Source organism: Pongo pygmaeus, chromosome 15 (genome assembly GCF_028885625.2).
Source record: "Pongo pygmaeus isolate AG05252 chromosome 15, NHGRI_mPonPyg2-v2.0_pri, whole genome shotgun sequence".
Taxonomy (NCBI): domain Eukaryota; kingdom Metazoa; phylum Chordata; class Mammalia; order Primates; family Hominidae; genus Pongo; species Pongo pygmaeus.
Window position 1 is genome coordinate 92,459,060 of NC_072388.2, and position 21,177 is coordinate 92,480,236.

Genomic DNA, 21,177 nt, shown 5'->3' on the forward strand with positions numbered 1-21,177 from the left:
TATATTCGGGAAAGAACAGTCTCTTCAATAAATGGTGCTTGGAAAACTGGATGTCCACATGTGAAAGAATGAAACTAGACTCCTATTTCTCACCATATACAAAAATCAAATCAAAATGGATTAAAGACTTAAATTTAAGACTTCAAACAAATGAAACTACTAAAAGAAAACATTGGGGAAAATTTCTAGGACACTGAATTGGCAAAGATTTCCTGAGTAATGCTCCACAGGCACAGGCAACTGAAGCAAAAATGGACAAATGGGATCACATCAAGTTAAAAGGCTTCTGCACAGCAAAAGAAACAATCAACATAGTGAAGGGATAACCCACAGAATGGGAGAAAATATTTCAAACTACCCATTTGACAAGGGGTTAACAACGAGAATATATAAGGAGTTCAAACAACTCTATAGGAAAAAAAATCTAATAATCCAATTCAGAAGTGGGCAAAAGATTTAAATAGACATTTCTCAAAAAATGTCATACAAATGGCAAACGGGCATATGAAAAGTTGCTCTACATCATTGATCATTAGATAAATGCAAATCAAAACTACAATGAGATATCATCTCACTCCAGTTAAAATGGCTTTTATCCAAAAGCCAGGCAAAAACAAATGCTGGAGAGGATGTGGAGAAAAGGGAACCCTCATACACTCTTGGTGGAAATGTAAATTAGTACAACCACTATGGAGGACAGTTGGAGGTTCCTCAAAAACCTAAAAATAGAGCTTAAGATCCAGCAATCCTCCTTCTAGGTATATACCCAAAGTAATGGAAAGCATTACCTTGAAGAGATATCTGCACTCTCATGTTTATTGCAGCACTGTTCACAATAGCCAGACTTGAAAGCAACCTAAGTGTCTATAAACAGATAAACAGATAAAGAAAATGTGGTACATATACACTAGAGAGTACTATTCAGCCATAAAAAAGAATGAGATCCTGCCATTTGCAATGACATGGATGGAACTAGAAGTCATTATGCTAAGTGAAATAGCCAGGCACAGAAAGAACAACTTCACATGTTCTCATTTATTTGTGGCACCTAAAAATTAAAACAATTGAACTCATAGAGATAGAGAGTAGAAGGATGGTTAACAGAGTCAGGGAAGAATAGTGGGGGTGGAGGGGCAATGGGAGAGGGTTAATGGGTACAAAAAATAGTTAGAAATAATGAATTGCTAGCTCAGTAGAGTGACTATAGTCAAACATAATTTAATTGCACATTTTAAAATAACAAAGAATATAATTGGATTGCTTATAACAGAAAGGAGAAATGCTTGAGGTGATGAATACACCATTTACCCTGATGTGCTTATTACACATTGCATGCCTATATCAAAACATCTCATATAATCCATAAATATATACACTATGTATCTTCAAAAATTAAAAATTGAAACTAAAAAAATTCACATGGCAGGTGTATTAGTCCATTTTCATGCTGCTATAAAGGACTGCCTGAGACTGGGTAATTTATAAAGGAAAGAGGTTTAATTGACTCACAGCTCCACATGGCTGGGGAGGCCTCAGGAAACTTAACAATCATGGTGGAAGGGGAAGCAAACACATCCTTCATCACATGACGACAGGAAGGAGAAGTGCTGAGCAAAAGGGAGAAAAGCCCCTTATAAAACCATCAGATCTTGTGAGAACTCACTCACCATCACAAGAACAGCAGTATGGGGATAACCGCCCCCATGACTGAATTACCTCCCACTGGATCCATCCCATGACACATGGGGATTTGGGGAATTACAATTCAAGATTAGATTTGGGTGGGGATGCAGTAGGCAAAACGGTCAAATATAGCCAAGATAAATTTGAAGAATAAGCACAGGTGGGAGGACTTGCCTTATAAAGACTTATTATAAAGCTATCGTTATTAAGACAGTATGGTTAAACAGGCAGGTACAAACATACCTGTGGTCCAGAATACAAAGCTGGCAAATAGCCTCATATATACATAAAAAAGTTGATTTATGATCAAGTTGGCATGGAATTAGAAACTTTTGGGGAAGAGTTTAATAAATGGGTAAGATGCTACTTATTCATAGGAGAAGCAGCAGATCCCACTTCACACATAAACATAAACATAAATTTAAGTTGAAACAAACACTTAAATGTGAAACGTAAAACTTTTAAACTTTTAGAATGAAATATAAGAATCTGTTTACAACCTTGGGCATAGGAATGCACAAACTATAGAGAAAAAGATTGGTAGGCTGGTTAAACTTGGCTACGTTTACATTTTAAAACTTCTCTTCAGTAAAAGACTCCATAAACAAAGTGAAAAACAAGCTGTAGACTGGGAGAAAATCTGCATTTTCATCTGGTATCATTTTCCTTTAGCCTGAAGAACTTCCATTACTATTTCTTATAGTGCAAGTCTGCTGGTGGCAAATTCTCTCAGTTTTCTTCCATCTGAAAATATTTTTATTTTATTTTCATTATGAAGGACTTTTTTGTGTGTGCCAAATATGCCACTGCATTAACAGTTTTCTTTTTCTTTTTAGTATGGTAAAGATGTTAGTTTATTATCTTCTGATATCCATTGTTTCTGATTGGAAGTCAGTGTTAATTTGCATTGATGTTCCCTGTATGTAATGCGTGTCATTGTATATCATTCTTCTCTGGTTGGTTCCAAGATTTTCCCTTGTCTTTGTTTTTCAGCATTTTGAATCTGATGTGCTTAAGGCTTGACTTTCATGGTATTTTTCCTGCTTGGGGGTTGGTACTTCTTTTTATATCTGTAAATTTTTTTTGTCACCAAATTTTGGAAATTTTTCAGCCATTATTTCCTTAAATATTTGTTCTTAAATATTTTAAAATAATATATTAATATATTATTAGTATTTTTATCCTCTTCTTCTGTGAGTATAATTATATGTTATACCTTTTGTTATTGTCTCACAGGCCCCAGGCTATGTTCCTTTTCTTCTGATTATTTTTTTTCTATCTGTTTTTCAGATTGAATAATTTACAGTGATTTATCTTTAAGCTTACTTCATATTTCATCTATTTTCTACACCCTGCCATTAATATCATCTAGTGAATTTTTTATTTCACGTATTGTACTTTTGAGTTCTAAAATTTCCAATGGTTTTTTAAAAATATAGTCTCAATTTCTCTACTGACAACCTTATCTTTACAATCATTATAAGCATTTTTTTTTCACTGCACTGAGCAGACTTACATGATTTAAAATCTTTGTTAATGATAACATCTGGATCATCTTGGGTTCATTTTCTATTGTCTTTTTTCTTCACCATGGGTCAAGTGGGTCACATTTCCTTGTTTCTTTGTGTGTCATGTAAATTTGGATTGTATCCTGGACATTGTGATTTTAGTGCTGTGGAGACTCTGTATTCTGTTATTTTCCTCTGAAGAGTGTTGACTTTTTTAGCAGGTAAGTAACTTAATGGGATATAAACTATAAACTATGAGTTTATCAAATATCAGTTTAGTTCTTGTATCCCTAGTTGGGTTTTTGTTGTTTGCATGCAGCCTTTCACATGTGCGGTTCAGAGATCAGCTAGATATTTGGGCAGAGGTAAATAGGTGATATCTCCTTTACTGTGACTCTCTCTTTCTCATAGTTCTCCCTTCACTTTCTAGCAGCTATAATTGCTTTTAACTATGTATTTTGGCATTTTGGGTCAATCAAGCTGTGAGTATGCTATTAGAGTCTTTAATCACTAATTGTGTGGGGTGTTCCTCACACATAGTGTTTAATAAACATAATTAAGCCAAAATGGAATGTTGAGCATAAAGTGTTAAGTTTTAAAAAGATATGTATAGTGTGGTATTAATTATAGAAAATTAAAAAACATGTAAAATAATATATGTTGCTTATGGAAATAGACATATATGGTGTGTATGTAATTACCCTATCTAAAATTTTATCTCATTCAAAATTTCAACCCCTTCAATAAAAACTGTCTCCTTCCCTTTGTGTAATATTTTTCTTTTTAGTACTTGTCAGCACTGAATATATTATGTTTTACTTACTTATTTTTTGTCTTTCCACTAGAATATTAGTTTTAAGAAGCAGAGTTTTTTTTGTCTTCTCTGTTTGCTATGTTATAACAAATTCCTAGAGCAGTGTTTGACATACATAGGCACTCAATAAGTAGTTGCTGAACAAATAAATAAATAATATAAAATATAAGGACATAACTACAAATTTAGAATAATTTTTGTGGGGGCTTCTAATGTCTCTAAAATGTTTCATTTCTGAAAAGTAAAACAATGCAACATGACAAAATATTAAGATTTGATGAGACTGGGTCATGGTAACATTAGTGTTCATGATTTTTAAAATATTTCTATGTTTGAAGTACTTCATTAAACAATAGAATGGGCAAAAAGTTTGGAGAAGACTTTGAAGAGAATTATGTTATAGAAGTCAAGGGAAGAGAGAATTTCAAAAAGAAATAGGGAGAAATTTCAAATGCTGGCATTAGTCACCAAGAGATAAAGCAATTGTAATTTACTATTAGGAAATTATTAGTGACTATTGAAGTAACCTGTTTCAGCCACAATTTGATAGCAGGTAGGGTAGTGAGGAAATGGAGAAATGGAGGCCACTTATTCAGTAAGATGATAGGCACAGCTTTTTGAGGATGAAAAATTTATGCATGTTTGCAAGCAGGATGGGAAAATCCATTGAAAAGATGAGACTTAAAATGCTGGGGAAAAGAAGATAATTAAAATAGCAAATTCTAGAATAAGTAGGAATGTTTATAATTAGAGGCATAAGTTTAGGAAAAAAGGCATTGCATCTGGCAATGAGAAGAGGCACTACCTCTGCAATAGAAGAAAACTAAGCAGGAAGGGTTGAGATAGGTGGAGACAGAAGGAAAGGTGAGGGAATTCATTGAAGTAGTAAGGCCATATGTCAGAATGGTGAAACTGAGTAATGGATATGGCCCAGGTTAGTGAGTTAATGGGCATGTCAGAAGGCTCAAGCTGTGAGTGCCTAGGTTGATGATTAGAGTCTCAATTGTATGGATGCTATCGGGCTTTGGAGGGTCCGAAGCATCAGAACTAACCTGAATGGATTGGGTGCATTTGAGGAGTTGGAGCAGTAATGCTAATAGCAGCCATCACTCATATGTGTCATTGTTCTAGATTCTCATATATATACTTATTTATTCCTGACAACCTTTAATGTGACTATGATATGACCATTTTTCAGGTAAGGCAATCGAGGCATGGAGAAGTTAAGTAACTTGCACAAGGTTACACAGATCATGAGAGGCAAAGCTGGAATTCAAACCCAGGCTAACTCCTCAGTCCATGACTTAACACCATTATACTCTCCCTTAACTCAGTAACGGGAGGGTTAATTGATGACAAATGAAAGATTGTTAAGCAGATAAAGGGATAATAGGTTTCCAACACATACTTTGTCCTTTGTTTTTGTATTATCCAAGACACCTTTTTTTCATGTGTGTTAATTTCCAATTACTGTTTTCTTTATCAAAGCCTCAGGCTTCCAAGAATTTTCTGAATAACCCATTGAGCTTTCTTTTAGTCATACAAAGTGTTTGTCATCTTCTCAGGAATGTTCATTATATTCATGTTTTCTTTAGAATGATTTCAATTTCTTTTTACTCAAAACGAACTCTTTGGCATCATGCTTCACATAATCATTTATCTTTTACTAATAAATGGAACTTCTCTTTGGGATGTGGTTTTGGGAATGAACAATGACATGGAATGATAGCTGATTAGCCAGACCAACCTGCCAATCAGCAAGATGTCAGAGTCCAATCACATATGCAACCCAAAGAGCCAATTCACTAACCCTTTATGAACATTTTTGCAAATACCGTGAAACTTGAGTGCTGTGTGTGCATCATTATGGGCAGTTTCCCTGTTATTTGTAGATTTTTTTTTTTTTGGCCACTCAGAAGCATCTTTCCTTGATGTTTGTTCGTAATATTTTTCTTAATTGTCCAAGATTTCATCTGAATAGTTTGATATATTACACAGAATTTAAAATTCTTTCCCTAAATAGGATCTTTTATTTTCTGAGGTGGAAAACATTGATTTATCAGCATTAAAAGTCATTGTCAACACTTACAGTTTTGTTCCTGTAACTTTTACTAAATTAACCTGCTATGACCATTGCCCCTCAGCTTTAACAAATTAAACTATTTGAATGAAGAATGGACATAATGGTTGGCGATTGTGCCATACTTTTAGTTTACAAGGACTTGCGCATCCATTCGATCTGCCCAGTAACTCTTCAGGTGACAGGGCAGGTTTTAATGTTCCCATTTTACAGATAAGGAACCGGAGGTGTAGGGAGATTAGAAGATGGTCCTTGAGTGAGTAAGTGGTAAAAGTGGGTCTTGAATCTGGTTCGTCCCGACTCCAGGTGTTTCTCCATTCTGTAGTGGATTCTTTGGACATCTTCCTATTAATATGCACGATGCCCTCGTCTATTGCCTTCCTTTCCCGCTGCCTTCGGTTTTCTAGTCGAGGGGCTTCCTAATGTGTCCCTGTCCAGCTGAGATGGCTGCAAGGGAGCACACCTGGGGTCTTCCTGTCTTCAGTCTTTCATCTTCCTTTTCTGTGGCCCTTCCAGCTTCACCATCCGTGGACATCTCCTCCTTCCTCCAGCCCCAACTTCTAAAGTCTTGTCACAGCCCCCTGGCAGTGGGACCTCCCATCCCCAATCATCAGCAGGAGAGCCCATCGCAGAGGGGAGGCGAGGGCAGGGACCGCAGCGCTCAGGGAAGCCATGCTGAGGGTTCCTCCTGCATTTCCTTCCTCGCGGTCCTCAGGAGCATCCTCGCGCCCTCCGGCCCCGGCGCTCCAGCCCGCCCCGGATCCGCCTCCCTCTCCTTCCTCCCGGAGGTTGAGACGAAGCGTGGGACACACCTGGGTCCCTCTCTGGTCACCCCGCTGAGGCTCCGGGGGCTGCTCCGGGAGCAGGATTTACAGGCCCGGAGAACGCCAATGGGAGATCCAAATGGTCGGGGACTCCGGCGCTTTAAGAGGCTTTTCTCTGGGAAACACCCGTCCCCTCCGTGCGCCTTATGAATGGAAATACTCCTCCCCCGGTCGAGCCCATTTTCCCATTTCACCAGGAGCCGCAGCCTGCTCTCTCCTTTCGGTCTCCCCGCCCACATCAACGCGGGCAGCTCCAGGAGGGGACGGACAGGAAGCCTTTGGCCGCCTATTAAATCCCACCCATTTCTCCGGGGGCGATTTCCTAACCTTCCGGGACCGAATTCTGCAATTTGATGTGCGTTTTGTCCGAATGGTAGCGACACGGGCCTAAGGGAGGGGGAAAGCGAGGGGGTGGGGGGTGGGGGGTATGCACTCTTTTCCTCGCAACATCGCTGGCGGAGCGAGGGAGCTCACACGACACAGATTTTGGGGCAAAGCCTTTCCAACTGGACAGCACCATGTCCACCAAAGCGGAGCAGTGTAAGTAGCAGCCGGCCCGGCATTCCGGCCCGGCCTCGGCTGGGAGCTATTGCAGCTGCGGCGTTTGCGGCTGCTGGGAGACCTTGGCATTGTGCTGGTGCGGGGGTGGGGGCTAAGGTTGGGGCGGGTGGGGGGTGGCGGGGAGAGAAGGTGGGGGAGGGTGGACGTTAATGGCAGCGCGGCGCTGTCCCCGGTGCTGAAAAATAATACGGTCTTCCTTGGGCTCCAGCGGGGGTTTCTCAAGACTCAGAGACCCTGCGAAATGAAATTAAAATGGGGTCATTCTCGGGAAAAAGAGGCCTCGTATCTTTCAGATAAACATTTCAGTATCTCTTGTTGGAGTGGGGGAAGGGGGGCAGCGGCAAATCAGGGGCGGGGAACTGTCAGTTGCAACCAAAGCCTGCCTGGCCTTCTGAGCATGCCCAGTTCTTGGTGCTGGAGCCATAGGGGAGTTTGAGTCTGCAGTTTCCACTTCGGGTGGAAGAGGCAAGAAGGGAGAGAAGGGGGAGGGAGCAGGGAGCCAGGCAAAATTCTGGATTCAGTAAGAGGAAAATTAACTCACTAATGCCAACACCAATGCCAAAACCAACCACAACCATGCGGTGCTTACAAGAAAGTGAAAGGAGCTCTGGGAAAATGACCTAATTGATCTAATTATTGTTCCAAAGAGCAAGCTTCCTTTGTAGGGCAGCCCACACAAACTATAGCAAATAGCACCGGAGGATTTTGGTTGTCCCAGTAATGACTGACTGTGTGCGTGGTTGGAAGCAACCTGCTAACTCCCTGTGGATGGAGTAAGTTTCTAATATGGTTCCCATAGTCTGTCTTATTGCAGTGCGCACTAGTAGGCCTTCGGTGTGTACTTGGTAGGTTGATCAATGTGAAGCCTTTTTTCGAGTGCACTTGAGGGCTTGAGGGATTCAGGAGCTTAAACTTCAGATTGTAAATAAAAGATGTTTTTATTAAGCAGTGAGTTTGAATTTTTAACAATATACCAGAACTTATTCACCTAGATTGACTCCTTTCTTCTAAAGCAGTACACATTATATGGATAATGCTGTCACTACTTAAAAGTCTTTGTAATTCTTCTTTGGAATGGCTATTAAAGCCGGTTTTTGAGACACACAAAACAATAGTCTCATTATTTGAGGGCAATATCTTATATATGATAAAATGCAGTATGTCATTTATTCACCAGATAAATTAAATAATCTGAAGGCTCATAGAATTCTCAGATTGATGGTTCATTAGAAATTGTGCATGCCCACCTACCACCCAGTGCTTTTACTTCTTTATGTTTTTTTGGAATCTGGAAGATCTGAGTTTCAATCTTAGTTTTGCTACTGTTTGACCTTGGGCAAGATAATTGACCTCTCTGAACTTTATTTCCTCATCTGTAAACCTGGGCTAATCATGCTGATGGGGTTGTTGTGGGGAATGAGAGAATACATATAAAAGGTTTAGTAATGAGCCTAGCACATAGAATGTACTCAATAAATGATGGCTATGATAATGACAAGCATTGCCCACTTTTAAATAGTCCATCTCCTCTAAATAGTTAGGAAGCTCTCTTGTGATTTTTTTTGCGTGTTTCTGAAAGTTAAATCTACATTCAAAATTAAGTTTTGCTTTTACAGAGGTTTTTGAAAAAAATTGGGTGCATTCTGTTTTGAGGAATGGTAACATAGTTTGAGTTCATGTAGAACTTCCCACTTGAGAATATCACATCCTGATATTATAATAAAGCCAAGTGGTTTTATTATAGTATGGTTTTTAAAGGAAAAAACACCACCTGTCATTTGATTGTGTAGTTACATATTACGTAAGTAATTTCAGGCTAAAGCCAGTGAGTATTACTGTCCTCTTCCTGTGTTTTCTCTTCCTTGTTATATTTTGAAATGGACTGGATGCTTTGTCTTTTCTCTTTCCTGAGCAATGAATAAAATCTATCTATGGACTTGATTCTGTAGAGCAATTAGTGGACTTAAGTAGCTATTTTAGACGTGTCAGTGAAACAGATTTTTTTCATCTGTAGAGGATGAAAAGGACACCATATCTGGAGCTAGAACATGTGGACTTGAGCTTTGTATGTCCTTCTGATTAATTGTGAGACACGGGGCAATTAACTTAATAGTTTTGTGCCTCAGAGTTTCCATCTTTAAAGTAAGGAATTGTAGCAGGAGCTATCTTTGCTTTAGTCTTAAGGGTTTGGAGGGCAAAGGAGGTAAATGGGGGTAGGCTGTGGAAAGGTTAAGGATGCTATGGGTGTTTTTAGGTATCTGGATTTAGAATGAAGGTAATTAAGGAATCTCTTTTCTTTTTCTGTTAATATGCACTAACATGAGTGGATTGACATTTTAGTGTACGTTATGTACCTGAAAATAAAGCAAAAACACAATAGGCTGCATAGTTGATGTTCATGAAGGATAAATACTTTTTATAAAAAGAATGCAGATTGGCAGCATTTTATCCTTGGACTTGGTAGAAGTTTAGCTAGGTGTAAGGAGCAAGAGAAGGAAAGGCCAGGGAATTTTTTTTTTCTTCTACTGGGTGTGAAGACTACTGGATAAGGAGAGAATGGGAGAGCTCGTTTCTCCTCTGCATTCAGGAGTGTGCACACTACCGCTTTCCTAAGGACTGAGGAAGGAGAATTAGGCTTAATATAATGTCAAAATATTATTTCTATTACTCTTCTTCTTGGAGCTTCTTGATGTAGATGAACATTTCACTGGTTTGACAAGTAGACATAGTTTTGTTGGACCAGCAAGAGAAAGTACTTGCATTTCAACCCAAACCAGATTACTTGATTTACCTTTGAAATGTGATAATCACAGAGATATGAAAAATGATTTCTGTTTTATGTAGTGGCATTTTCTTTTGTGAGATAAGTAATAGTGATGAAGGAGAAGCTAGTGGCCGGGCGCAGTGGCTCACGCCTGTAATCCCAGCACTTTGGGAGGCAGAGGCAGGTGGATCACCTGAGGTCGGGAGTTCGAGACCAGCCTGACCAACATGGAGAAACCCCATCTCTACTAAAAATACAAAATTAGCCGGGCGTGGTGGTGCATATCTGTAATCCCAGCTACTCAGGAGGCTGAGGCAGGAGAATCGCTTGAACCCGGGAGGCGGAGATTGCGATGAGTAGAGATTAGAGATTGTGCCATTGCACTCCAGCCTGGGCAACCAGAGCGAAACTCCGTCTCAAAAAAAAAAAAAAAAAAAAAAAAAAAAAAAGCAGCAGCAGCAGCTAGTTTTTGGAGCCTTTAAAAAAATATTCAGTCTGTTTCTTGTGCTATCTGCAGAGCCTCAAAACAGGAGGTGAAAGCTTCCTAGCACTTTCTCAGGTGATTGCAGAAGAGTTAAATTTTTTTTCTCCAGATGCTTCTTTTTCTTACAAAGTTCACTGTGGTGAAAATGTTTACATAGCTGATATAGAATTTGGAATTATAAAAATGAAATTTATTTGGAATTCTAAAGAGGAGTCCCACTCCCTCCACCCCAAACTTTTTCTGTCTTCTAAGAATCAAAATTGACCAATTGGGATCACCTTGGGTATGCTCTTTCGAAAGAAGCTCTGCTTTTGATAACAGCAGACATTCAGAGTTGGGGTTCTAGAATCAGACTGCTGCCTGGGTTTGAATCCTGGCTTTGCTCCCTGTAAACTCTGTGACCTTAGATAAGTTAATGTCTCTAAGCCCTGACTACATCCTCTATAAAATGGGGATAGTTATAGTTGTTGTGAAGATTAAATGAGGTGATTCATGAACAGTGCTTAGCAGAGAATCCTGGCACATAATGAGGACTTAATAAATGTTAACAATTATTATCATAATCATCATCAAATGTAAAACCTTATGCTTGCTGCCAAAATGGAGATAATTGTGAAGTTTGGATCTAGCCTCCCAGTAACCAAAAATATTTTTGATTACATCAGAGATAAACAATTTTAAGAGTACAGCTGATTAGCACTATGACTTGAAGTTGAACTTGTCCCTCTCCCATGTGTATGTAAGGGCCATGCATGGGGAAATCAATGGATAGTTTTCTTTATTTTTTGCACATTATATGGTAATATCACTAAGATAGAAAAGTACTTCTCCTTTCAATAGCACTGCAGTTGTAGTCATTTAGAAATCTTTTCACAAGAATATTGCAAACTTCTTATAGAGGAAACTCTATTACACTTTTATTCATATTATGCAAAAATTAGAATGTGCCTATTATAACCATTTTTGTGGTTGCAAAAAGAAGAATAGCTTTTAGCTCTCGTCTTACATGACTCCTCTGTATCATTTGACACTAATTCCTGATTTAAACTCTCCTTTTCTTCTTTCTTTTCTGGCTGTTCCCACTCAGATTTTTTCTTAGGGCTGTCTTCTTCCTGCCTTTTAAAAATTAGCTTCGCACAGGATTCTGTCATTAGTCCTCTCTCTCAATCTTTTTTAAAATCCCACAGACTCTTGACCACATTTACTTGCATGGTATCATCTACGAGGATGCCTCCCACATACAATTTTCTAGTCCACAAATGTTTTTGGAACTACAGTCCTCCATCTCTACCCAAGCATCTTATACATACCACAAACCCAAATTCATTGTCCTTTGTTCCAAACTTGTACTTGTTTTTAGATCAGTCATTTTGGTAAATGACACTTCCTTGCTCATTTATCCAAGTCAAAAAATCAGTCTTCCTAAACTTTTTACTCTCTGCCATAACTATTCAACACATTCCCAAGCCTTGTTGATTCTAGCTCATCAACAATCTGCTTTACCTCTTTGATCCAGTTTACAATGAACTATTTTTTCAGTTCCTCCAATGCATCATGTTCTTTTTGCCTGAAATGCTTTCTTCCCCCTCATCGTCTTGACCTTCTAATGCCTACTTACTGCTCAATACTTAGCTTTGAAACCTTGCCTGATTGCCACTTTCTCCCTGTATGCCCTATTTGTGTGCTCATACTATATTTCAATTAGTTTTCTTGTTAGTTGCCTTAATTTACTTTGTGCGTAGATTGTATTATGTTCCTCTCTGTGTCTCTAGTGTGCAATCCCTTGTCCAGTGCATAGTGTTTGCACAAAAATCATTTCTTGAAAAAGTAAAAATGACTGAGGGTGGATGAAATGTCTTTTATAAGGAGGGATTACATAACCAAGTGTTTGGATATCATTAATTTGAAGATTTTACATTTTTGTTAATATGAAGTTCTGCATTTTATGCAATGTGAACTTTGCACAAAATGCATGCTTTTCAAATGGATTTACAGGTAAATAAAACTACAGTTGTCAAAAGTACTTAAAATATATTTGCTAAATCAAATGTTACAGTATTTATATAACAAGTTACATGTTTCTTGAATATTCAGTGTGGTTTTGTTCTGTCCGATTAGCTAAATTTTCCTTTTACTATATTCAAAATTATAATTATGATTCTTAAAGTGGTAGGCAGTTTTAGCACACAGCCAACTGTTTTTTTTTTTTTTAAAGATAAAATGGCAATATATCTAAAGTCAGGGCCTCTTCAGACTTCAGTTTTACTTGGATCCTGTTCAAGTTTTATGTATTGATTACTGAACCGATAAATAAGCTTTAAGTTGGGATTCTTGTTTTGCAGTAATGTTATGTTGGAAATTCATATGCATTTGTTTCTTACATTTTGAAAATATATGGATAGCTCTGCGTAAATGAACATATATATTGGCTTAGAAATGAAATATTTCCTGTATCAAAAAGTGCATTAAGCAAAAAATATATTCTTATCAATACTCTTGCTTTCTGTAATGTGAAAAGCTCAACAATTTCATTTAGAACTTTTAGCTTCTTTCAGTCCATTTATTCTATTTGTGTCTTGTTTTTCTCTCCTTCTGGACTTTTCAAGACCAATGTTACCAACAGCATACAGCTTATCATGTGAGTCTCATTTAATATTTGATGTGGGACTAAAACTGGAGTGGTGTTCAGCATTTCAGGGTATCTTTCATTTTCATTGGTCTCAGGGACTTGGTCTTCCAATAGAATAAAATTAAAAGGATATGTGTGTGTGTATACGTATATATTTATGTATATATACATGCACAAATGCATGTGTATATACATATACATTTATGTATATGTTGTTTTATTTTAAGAATAAATCAACTTGCCTCAGAAGTAGAAATAGATAATAACTCACAAACAGTTTAGCATGTCAGGATTATATGTGCTTGAATCTTAAGCTCTCCAGGAAAGACAGTTTAGATATTTATTGCTTGTGCCTACTATGTACTAGGCACTTTGGTATATATTGGCGTAATTCATTTTCATAACAGCTTTGAGAGATGTGTTATTATACTTTGGTTTTATTTCTTCAATGTTCCTCAAGTACCTTAATTCCTATTTCTTCTTTTTATTTTTTTATACAGAACTTTTCACAGATTTGTGAGTCATCCTTGCGCAGGGGTCGTGCGAGTCTTTTGCATATCATTCTAATATTTTCAGTGAGCACCTACCCTCTATCTGTGCAGCTGAAAGTCTTAGGGCTTTGTTTAACACTGTATTAGTTTCCTAGAGCTGCTGTAACGAATTAGCACAGACTAGGTGGTGTAAAACAACTGAAGATTATTTTCTTACAATTCTGGAAGCCAGAAGTCTGAAATCAAAGTGTTGGCAGGGCTGTGCTCTCTCTGCAGGCTTTAGGGAAGAATCTCCCTTCCTTGTGTCCTAGCTTCTGGGGGTTTCTGGCAATCTTTGGCATTCCTTGGTTGTAGCAGCATCACGTCAATCTCTGCCTCCATCTTTACACAGCCTGTGTCTCTGTATCCAAACCTCTCTCTCCTTCCTCTTATAAACACACGTCATTTGATTTAGAGCCCACCTTAATCCAGTAGGACCTTATCTTAACTTGATTATATCTGCAAAGACCCTATTTCCAAATGAGGTCACATTCACAGTATCAGGATTAAGACTTGAACATACTTTTGGGGGATACAATTCAAACCACTACAAACCTGATTACATTTTGTCTTATTAATGTTATTTCATTGTTATGTCTGATTCTATAATCCAACATATTAGCCATTCTTCCATTGGTTTTGTATCAACTACCAAAACAATATGCATTCCTATATGAAGTATCCAAAATAAAAATGCTGACAAAAAGAAAGAAGCACAAAAGCCCTGTGAGCGTCATGCTATTAAATAACTTTTTTCAAGTTAGCTTTGAGCCTCTAATCAGTATATTTTAAATATGACAGTTTTACTAGATACAAATCTATCCTATCATGGTACCACTCAATCTATATATTTCATCAACTTGTCTATTCACTTAATTCAACCAATATTTATTGGGTGTCTACAATGTATCAGGCACTGTGCTAGGCTCTAGAGGAGTTTACAGTTGATTCTCCAAGTGCATCCTACTTTGCTGAGATGTATATACTTTCTACAACTTTTCTTTGGTGCCCTGTCTAGATCCCTAAAAAAATAGGAAGTTGAAATGAACTTGGGATGACTTATTCACAGGGAGCCAACAATTGCTCCTGTGGTCATTACTACTCTTTATTTTAACTGGAGGCTAAAATTTTTGTGGAGAATTTTCTAAGAATCTCCACTCTCCCATTCAACATTGTTCTTAAAAAATAATATTTTAAGCAGGTTTCACTGGCTTTCTTTTTCGTTCTTTTTTTTTTCACATAACCCTCATTGCGTTAGATCTTTTTCATTCTTCCAAAATAATTTTACAAACAAGTTGAATAACTCCAGGAAAAAGCCTGATAGTATTTTTGTGAGTATCACATTACTTTTATAGAATAACTTACTTTAGGAAGAATTGACATCTTTCTGATATTGAATGTTACTCTTTCTAAGAACATGGTATGTCTTTCCATTTGTTCAAGTCTGTGCCTTTCTTGGGGTGCTTTTTTCTCATATAGATTTTGGAATTTCTTATAGAGCTCTTGCTTAGTATTTTCTTTCATCATTTTTTTGCCATCATAATTGAGATGTGTCATTTCTTCTATTTTAAAATTTTGAATACATGAAGGCTATTGAGTTTTTGTATGCGGATTTTATAACTTTATTTTACTAAATTATTTTCTTTTTGTTGTCATTTTTCCATCTATTCTTTTGGGTTTTCAAGATATACAATTGTATGCTCTGCAAATAGAAAATAGTTTTGTCCTTTCTTTTCTACTCAATTTTTATGCCTCTAATTGCTTTCTTGTTTTCTGATTGCATTGGTCAGTATCTCCAATACAGTGTGAAATGTAGCAGAGAGAGTGGGTGTTCTTGGCTTGTGTTTTACTTTAGTAGGAAAATCTCTTGTATTTCTCTTTTAAGTAAGATATTCTTTTGGGCTGAGGTAATATACGAGACAGTATCTGTCAATTCTCGTTTTGTTAAGTTTTTTTTTTTTTAACCAAAATGGGTGTTGAGTCAAGTTTATTTTCTGCATCTATGGAGACCATATTGCTTCCTCTCTTAACTTTATTAATATGCTTGGTTGAATTTCATCATATTTTAAGAATTTTTGCATTGATAAGTTAGATTGTTTCATAGGTGTTTTTCTGGGGGTTAGAGTGGGAAGTAATTTTATTCAGGACCTGGGAACAATGTGATACTCACTACATAAAGTGAGCCTGGAAATTTTGCTTCCTTTCTAAACTTTGGAATAATATAATAGCATTGGTGTTATCTGATCTTTCAAAGTTTTTTAGAGTTCCCCTGTAAAACAATCTGGTCTGTGCTTTTTTTGTAGTGGAACTCTTTAACTTCTTTCTCTATTTGTTCTATGACACTTGTTCTGTTTAGACTTTCTGTTTCTACTGGGGTCAATTTTGGTAAGTTTTATTTCTCTAAAAAATTATGCATTTCATCTAAGTTTTCAAATTTGTTTGCATAGAATTATGCAAATGACTATCTTAGAAAGTTTAAAAATTCCTCTGTTTTGATGTTTATTTTCTGCTTGTCATTTCTAATGCATACAGTCGGCCCTCTGTATCTGGTGGTTTTTGCATCCATGGATTCAACCAACAATAGATCAAAAATATTTGGGAAAAAAACAATAAAAAATAGTACAATAAAAAAATACAGTAGGGTATGACAACTATTCCTATAGCATGACATTTTATTCGGTATTATAAAACAGAGATGATTTAAAGTATGCAGGAGGATGTGCATAGGTAATATGCAAATACCATATAATTTTATAAAAAGGACTTGAACATCCAAGGATTTTGGTACCTGCAGGAGGTTAGGGGTGGGGGTGGGTCCAGGAACCAATCCCTGGTGTATACTGAGGGATGACTGTATTTAATGTTGTGTATTTGTGCTGTCTCCCCTGCCCCCTTTAAAAAATTGGGTTAGCAGTTTGTCTATTTTGTTGATTTCTTTTTCAAGAAACCAGTTATTTTTATTTATTTATTACTTCTAGTTTTTGGCATTTCTAAATTAATTTCAGTTTTTATTATTAATTTCTGATTATTTTTTCCTTGATTTCTTTGTTTTATTTTGTATTCCTCTAGCTTTTTAGTTGGCTGTTAATTTTTTTAAAAAAAATTTTTATTGATAATAGGCATTTCATGCAATATATTTTTCTTTGACACTTCCTTTAGTTGTAGCCTACAGATTCTGGTAATGTCAGGCTTTATTATAACTATTTTCAAGAAATTCTGCAATTGAATTTTGTGTATTTGCCTTTGACCTAAGAGTGGTTTAAAAGTGCATAAATTTCCATGTGGAAGGGCATTTTTGTTTTTCTGTTGTGTTGTTGATTTCTGATTTTATTGCCTTATGGTCTGAGGATACTATTTACATTATTTCTATTCTTTAGCACATTGAGGTTTTTGCTGTGTCATAAGATTTAGTCAGTTTTTGTGAATACCACATATGTACTTAAAAAGAAGTTGTAATCTCTATTATTATTGATACAATAATATGAGTTTGATGTATATCTATAAGATCTACCTTGTAATGTTGTTTAGGTCTTTTATAACTTTTATTAATTTTTAGTCCACTTGATCTTGGATTGTGAGAGGTATGTTAAAGTCTCCTATTATTAGTATGTTTCTGTCTATTTCTCCTTGCATCTTCCGTAGGTTGCTGCTTAATCGAAGTTATTACTGTGTTACTGGGTGCATAAATACTAATAACTAATATCTTCATTGTGAATTGTAGCCTTAAACATTATAAAGGGCACTTCTTTATCTATTTTAATGCTTTTTGGTCTGAATTCCACCTTGTCAGATATTAAGATTATGACCCCGTTTTCTTTTTATTTGTGTTTGCCTGATATATCTTTTGCCATCCTTTTATTTTTAACTCTTTCGAATCTTTTTGTTTTAGGTGTGTCTCTTGTATTCTGCATAGTGTTGGATTTTGCTTTGTTAGCCAATCTGAAAATCCTTTTCTTTTAATAGGTGAGTTAAGCCCTTTTACATCTATTGATATGATTAATATGTTTGGCCTCAGTTCTATCATATTATTTTATTTTTATGTATTTTATATCTAAACTCTTTCATTATGCAATGGGTTTTATTTGCTCATTTTTTTCTGTTGGTTAACTTTATACTAAGACTTCTACATAATACTGCTAGTCCACTTGTTTTTGGACTAACTAGTTCCCTACATTGAATAATATTGCAATTAGCTTGTAACCTCTTCTGTCTCCCCTCCTTCTAACCCAGTATCTGATATACAATAGTGTCATTTTGTTTACAATTAATACCCATTAGACAATCATATCCATATGCCCTCCATGCCTCCTGATTTTTGATAATTGTATTATAGCTACTATATTTTCTTTCTTATAATCATGGTTTAGCTTTGTTTCACAGATAAATTTATATTTAATACTCATCACTCATTCTTATACTGCTGTCTTTCAGTCTTTTTGGTTGTCTTAATCTCCATTTCTAATAGATCCTTTAGGAAAGGCTTACAGAATCAATTATTGCCTGAGTTTTGGCAAGTTTATGATAGTTTGCAACTTTGTACTTGGAGGTCAGCTTGGGTGGACATAACATCTTTGACTTATATTTCGCCAACTTGAGTATTTTAAATTTGTCACATCATTTTTTTTGGCATTAGGGATTGGCGAGAAGTCCAGTGACAATCTTGTTTTCTTAGTGGCTTAGTCTTTTTTTAAATCTCCTTTTAAGTAGCCTTAACTATAATATGATTCATTGTTGGGTCATGCTGAAATGATTGCAGTATGTCCTTTCAATAAGTTCAAGATTTTTTTTTAATTTTAGGAAATACAGTTTCTGGAGATATAGTTTTAATACTTGTTTTGTTCCATTGTTTGGGATTTTCCCTTGCGATCCCTATCATACATATGTTGGGTGTTTTTTGCCTGTCTTCTGTAGGATCATTTTCTACTGTATGTTTTAAAAATCTCTTCCTTTATTTCTTTTAGAGTTTTTTTAGAATTACCCACATAATATACCTTTATTAGTCTACATGTGAACTAGCCTATTCTTGGTGATTCTGCATATATATAGAACTATATATTTATTTAGCCCTTATTTTGAAATGTTAAATGTAAATAAAAAGTCAATAACATTCAGTTGAATATTATCTTATTTTGCATAAATTCAACTTATTCATTATAAGTAAGTACAAGCATTTGACTACTATCACCATGTCTTCTAATGTAGACATGCCCAAATACATACATATTAAGATATGTGTCATTTTGTCCTCTTTTTGTTTACGTGGAAATAGTGACAAATAATAAAATTCACCAATTTGCAAAGCACAGATTGATGAATTTTGCTAAGAATATACAGTCATGTAACCACTACCACAATAAAGATAAAGACCCATATCCTGGCCGGACATGGTTCCTTATGCCTGTAATCTCAGCACTTTGGGAGGCCAAGGTGGGTGGATCACTTTAGGTCAGGAGTTTGAAACCAGCCTGGCCAACATGGCAAAACCCTATATCTCCTAAAAATACAAAAATTAGCAGGGCATAGTGGTGCATGCCTGTAATCCCAGCACTTTAGGAGGCTGAGGTGGGCATATCACTTTAGGTCAGGAGTCTGAGACCAGCCTGGCCAACATGGCAAAACCCTGTCTCTACTAAAAATATAAAAATTAGCCAGGCGTGGTAGTGCACGCCTGTAGTCCCAGCTACTCGGGAGGTTGAGGCAGGAGAATCGCTTGAGCCCAGGAAGCCGAGGTTGCAGGAAGCTGAGATTGTGCCACTGCACTCCAGCCTGGGCAACAGAGAGGGACTCAGTCTCTAAATAAATAAATAAATAAATAAATAAATAAATAAATAAATAACCTTATCCTTATCTTAGAAAGATTCCTTTTGTCCTTTGCTCTTGATCCCTTCCTTCAACTCCCAGTTCCAGGAAGACATTGCTTTTCTTTTTATTATTAGTGTTGCCTTTTATAGAATTTCATGTAAATGGAATCATTCAGTGCATAGTCTTTTCTGTCTGACTCTTTTTTTTTTTTTTTTTCTCAAGACGGACTCTTGCTCTGTCGCCCAGGCTGGAGTGCAATGGCACAATCTTGGCTCACTGCAACCTCCGCCTCTTGGGTTCAAGCGATTCTCCTGCCTCAGCCTCCCGAGTAGTTGGGATTACAGGTGCACACCACCATGCCCGGCTAATTTTTTGTATTTTTAGTAGAGACAGGGTTTCACCACGTTGGGCAGGCTGGTCTCAAACTCCTGACCTCGTGATCCACCTGCCTTGGCCTCCCAAAGTGTTGGGATTACAGGCGTGAGCCACGGCACCTGGCTTCTGTCTAACTTCTTTTATTTATCATAATGTTTTGGAGAGTCACTCATGTTGTTGGGTTAATTAATATTTTGTTTGTTTTTATTGCTCTATATAGTCCATGGCATGTGTATATTACAATTTGTTTATCCATTCACCCGTTGATAGAAATTTGGGTTGTTTCCAGTTTTGGGCCATTATGAATATTTGCATACCTGGTTTCATGTGGACATATGTTTTTATTTCTCTAGGTCGAATACCTAGGAATGGAATTGCTTGGTAGTATGGTTAATGAATGTTTACTGTTATAAGGTATTCCTATGCTATTTTGCAAAGTGACTGTAAGGTTTTATGTTCCCACCAGCAATGTAGGAGAGAGTTTCAGTTGATCTGCATCTTCATCAACACTTGGTATTCACAGTCTATTTAACTTTAGTCTTTCTAGTTGGTGTGCAGTGGTATCTTGTGGTTTTAATTAGCATTTCTCTGAGGATTAGTGATGTTGAACATCTTTTTATGTGCCAATTGACTATTTGTATATCTTCTTTTGGGAAATTTCTGTTCCAATCTTTGGTCTATTTTTATTGGATTTTTTTGGTCTTTTGATTGAGTTTTAAGGGTTCTTTATATATTCTGAATACAAGTTCATTGCTTTGAAACATTTTGCTTCCAATCTGTGGCTTACCTTTGTGTTTTCTTAACAATGACTTTTGAGAAGCAAGACTTTTAAATTATACAGCCCATTTTCAATTTTTTTTCTTTTATCATTTGCACTTTTGGTATCTTGTTTAAGGAATCTTTGCCTAAACCAATGTCACAAAGATTTTCTTCAGTATTTTCTTCTAGAAGTTCAATGGTTTTATCTCAAACATTTAGGTTTATAAACATTTTTGAGTTAATTTTTATGTATAATGTGAGGTAAAGTTTGAGGTTCATTATTTCCATGTACAATATCCAGTTGTTTCTTATCTCTATTGGATTATCCTGGTACCTTTGTTGATAGTCAATCACTCATGTATGT

The 21,177-nt window shown here is 36.5% G+C and overlaps 1 protein-coding gene across 1 annotated transcript in view; it reads left to right on the plus strand.

Annotated features, from left to right (window-relative positions):
• The first annotated feature begins 7,336 nt into the window (after positions 1-7,336).
• Positions 7,337-21,177, plus strand: part of UNC79 (unc-79 homolog, NALCN channel complex subunit) — a 279,575-nt gene continuing 265,734 nt past the window's right edge. The window contains exon 1 of the mRNA XM_054447451.2: positions 7,337-7,449. Coding sequence (XP_054303426.2) covers positions 7,428-7,449 — 22 coding nt within the window. The 5' untranslated portion in view covers positions 7,337-7,427. The remainder of the gene's footprint in view (positions 7,450-21,177) is intronic.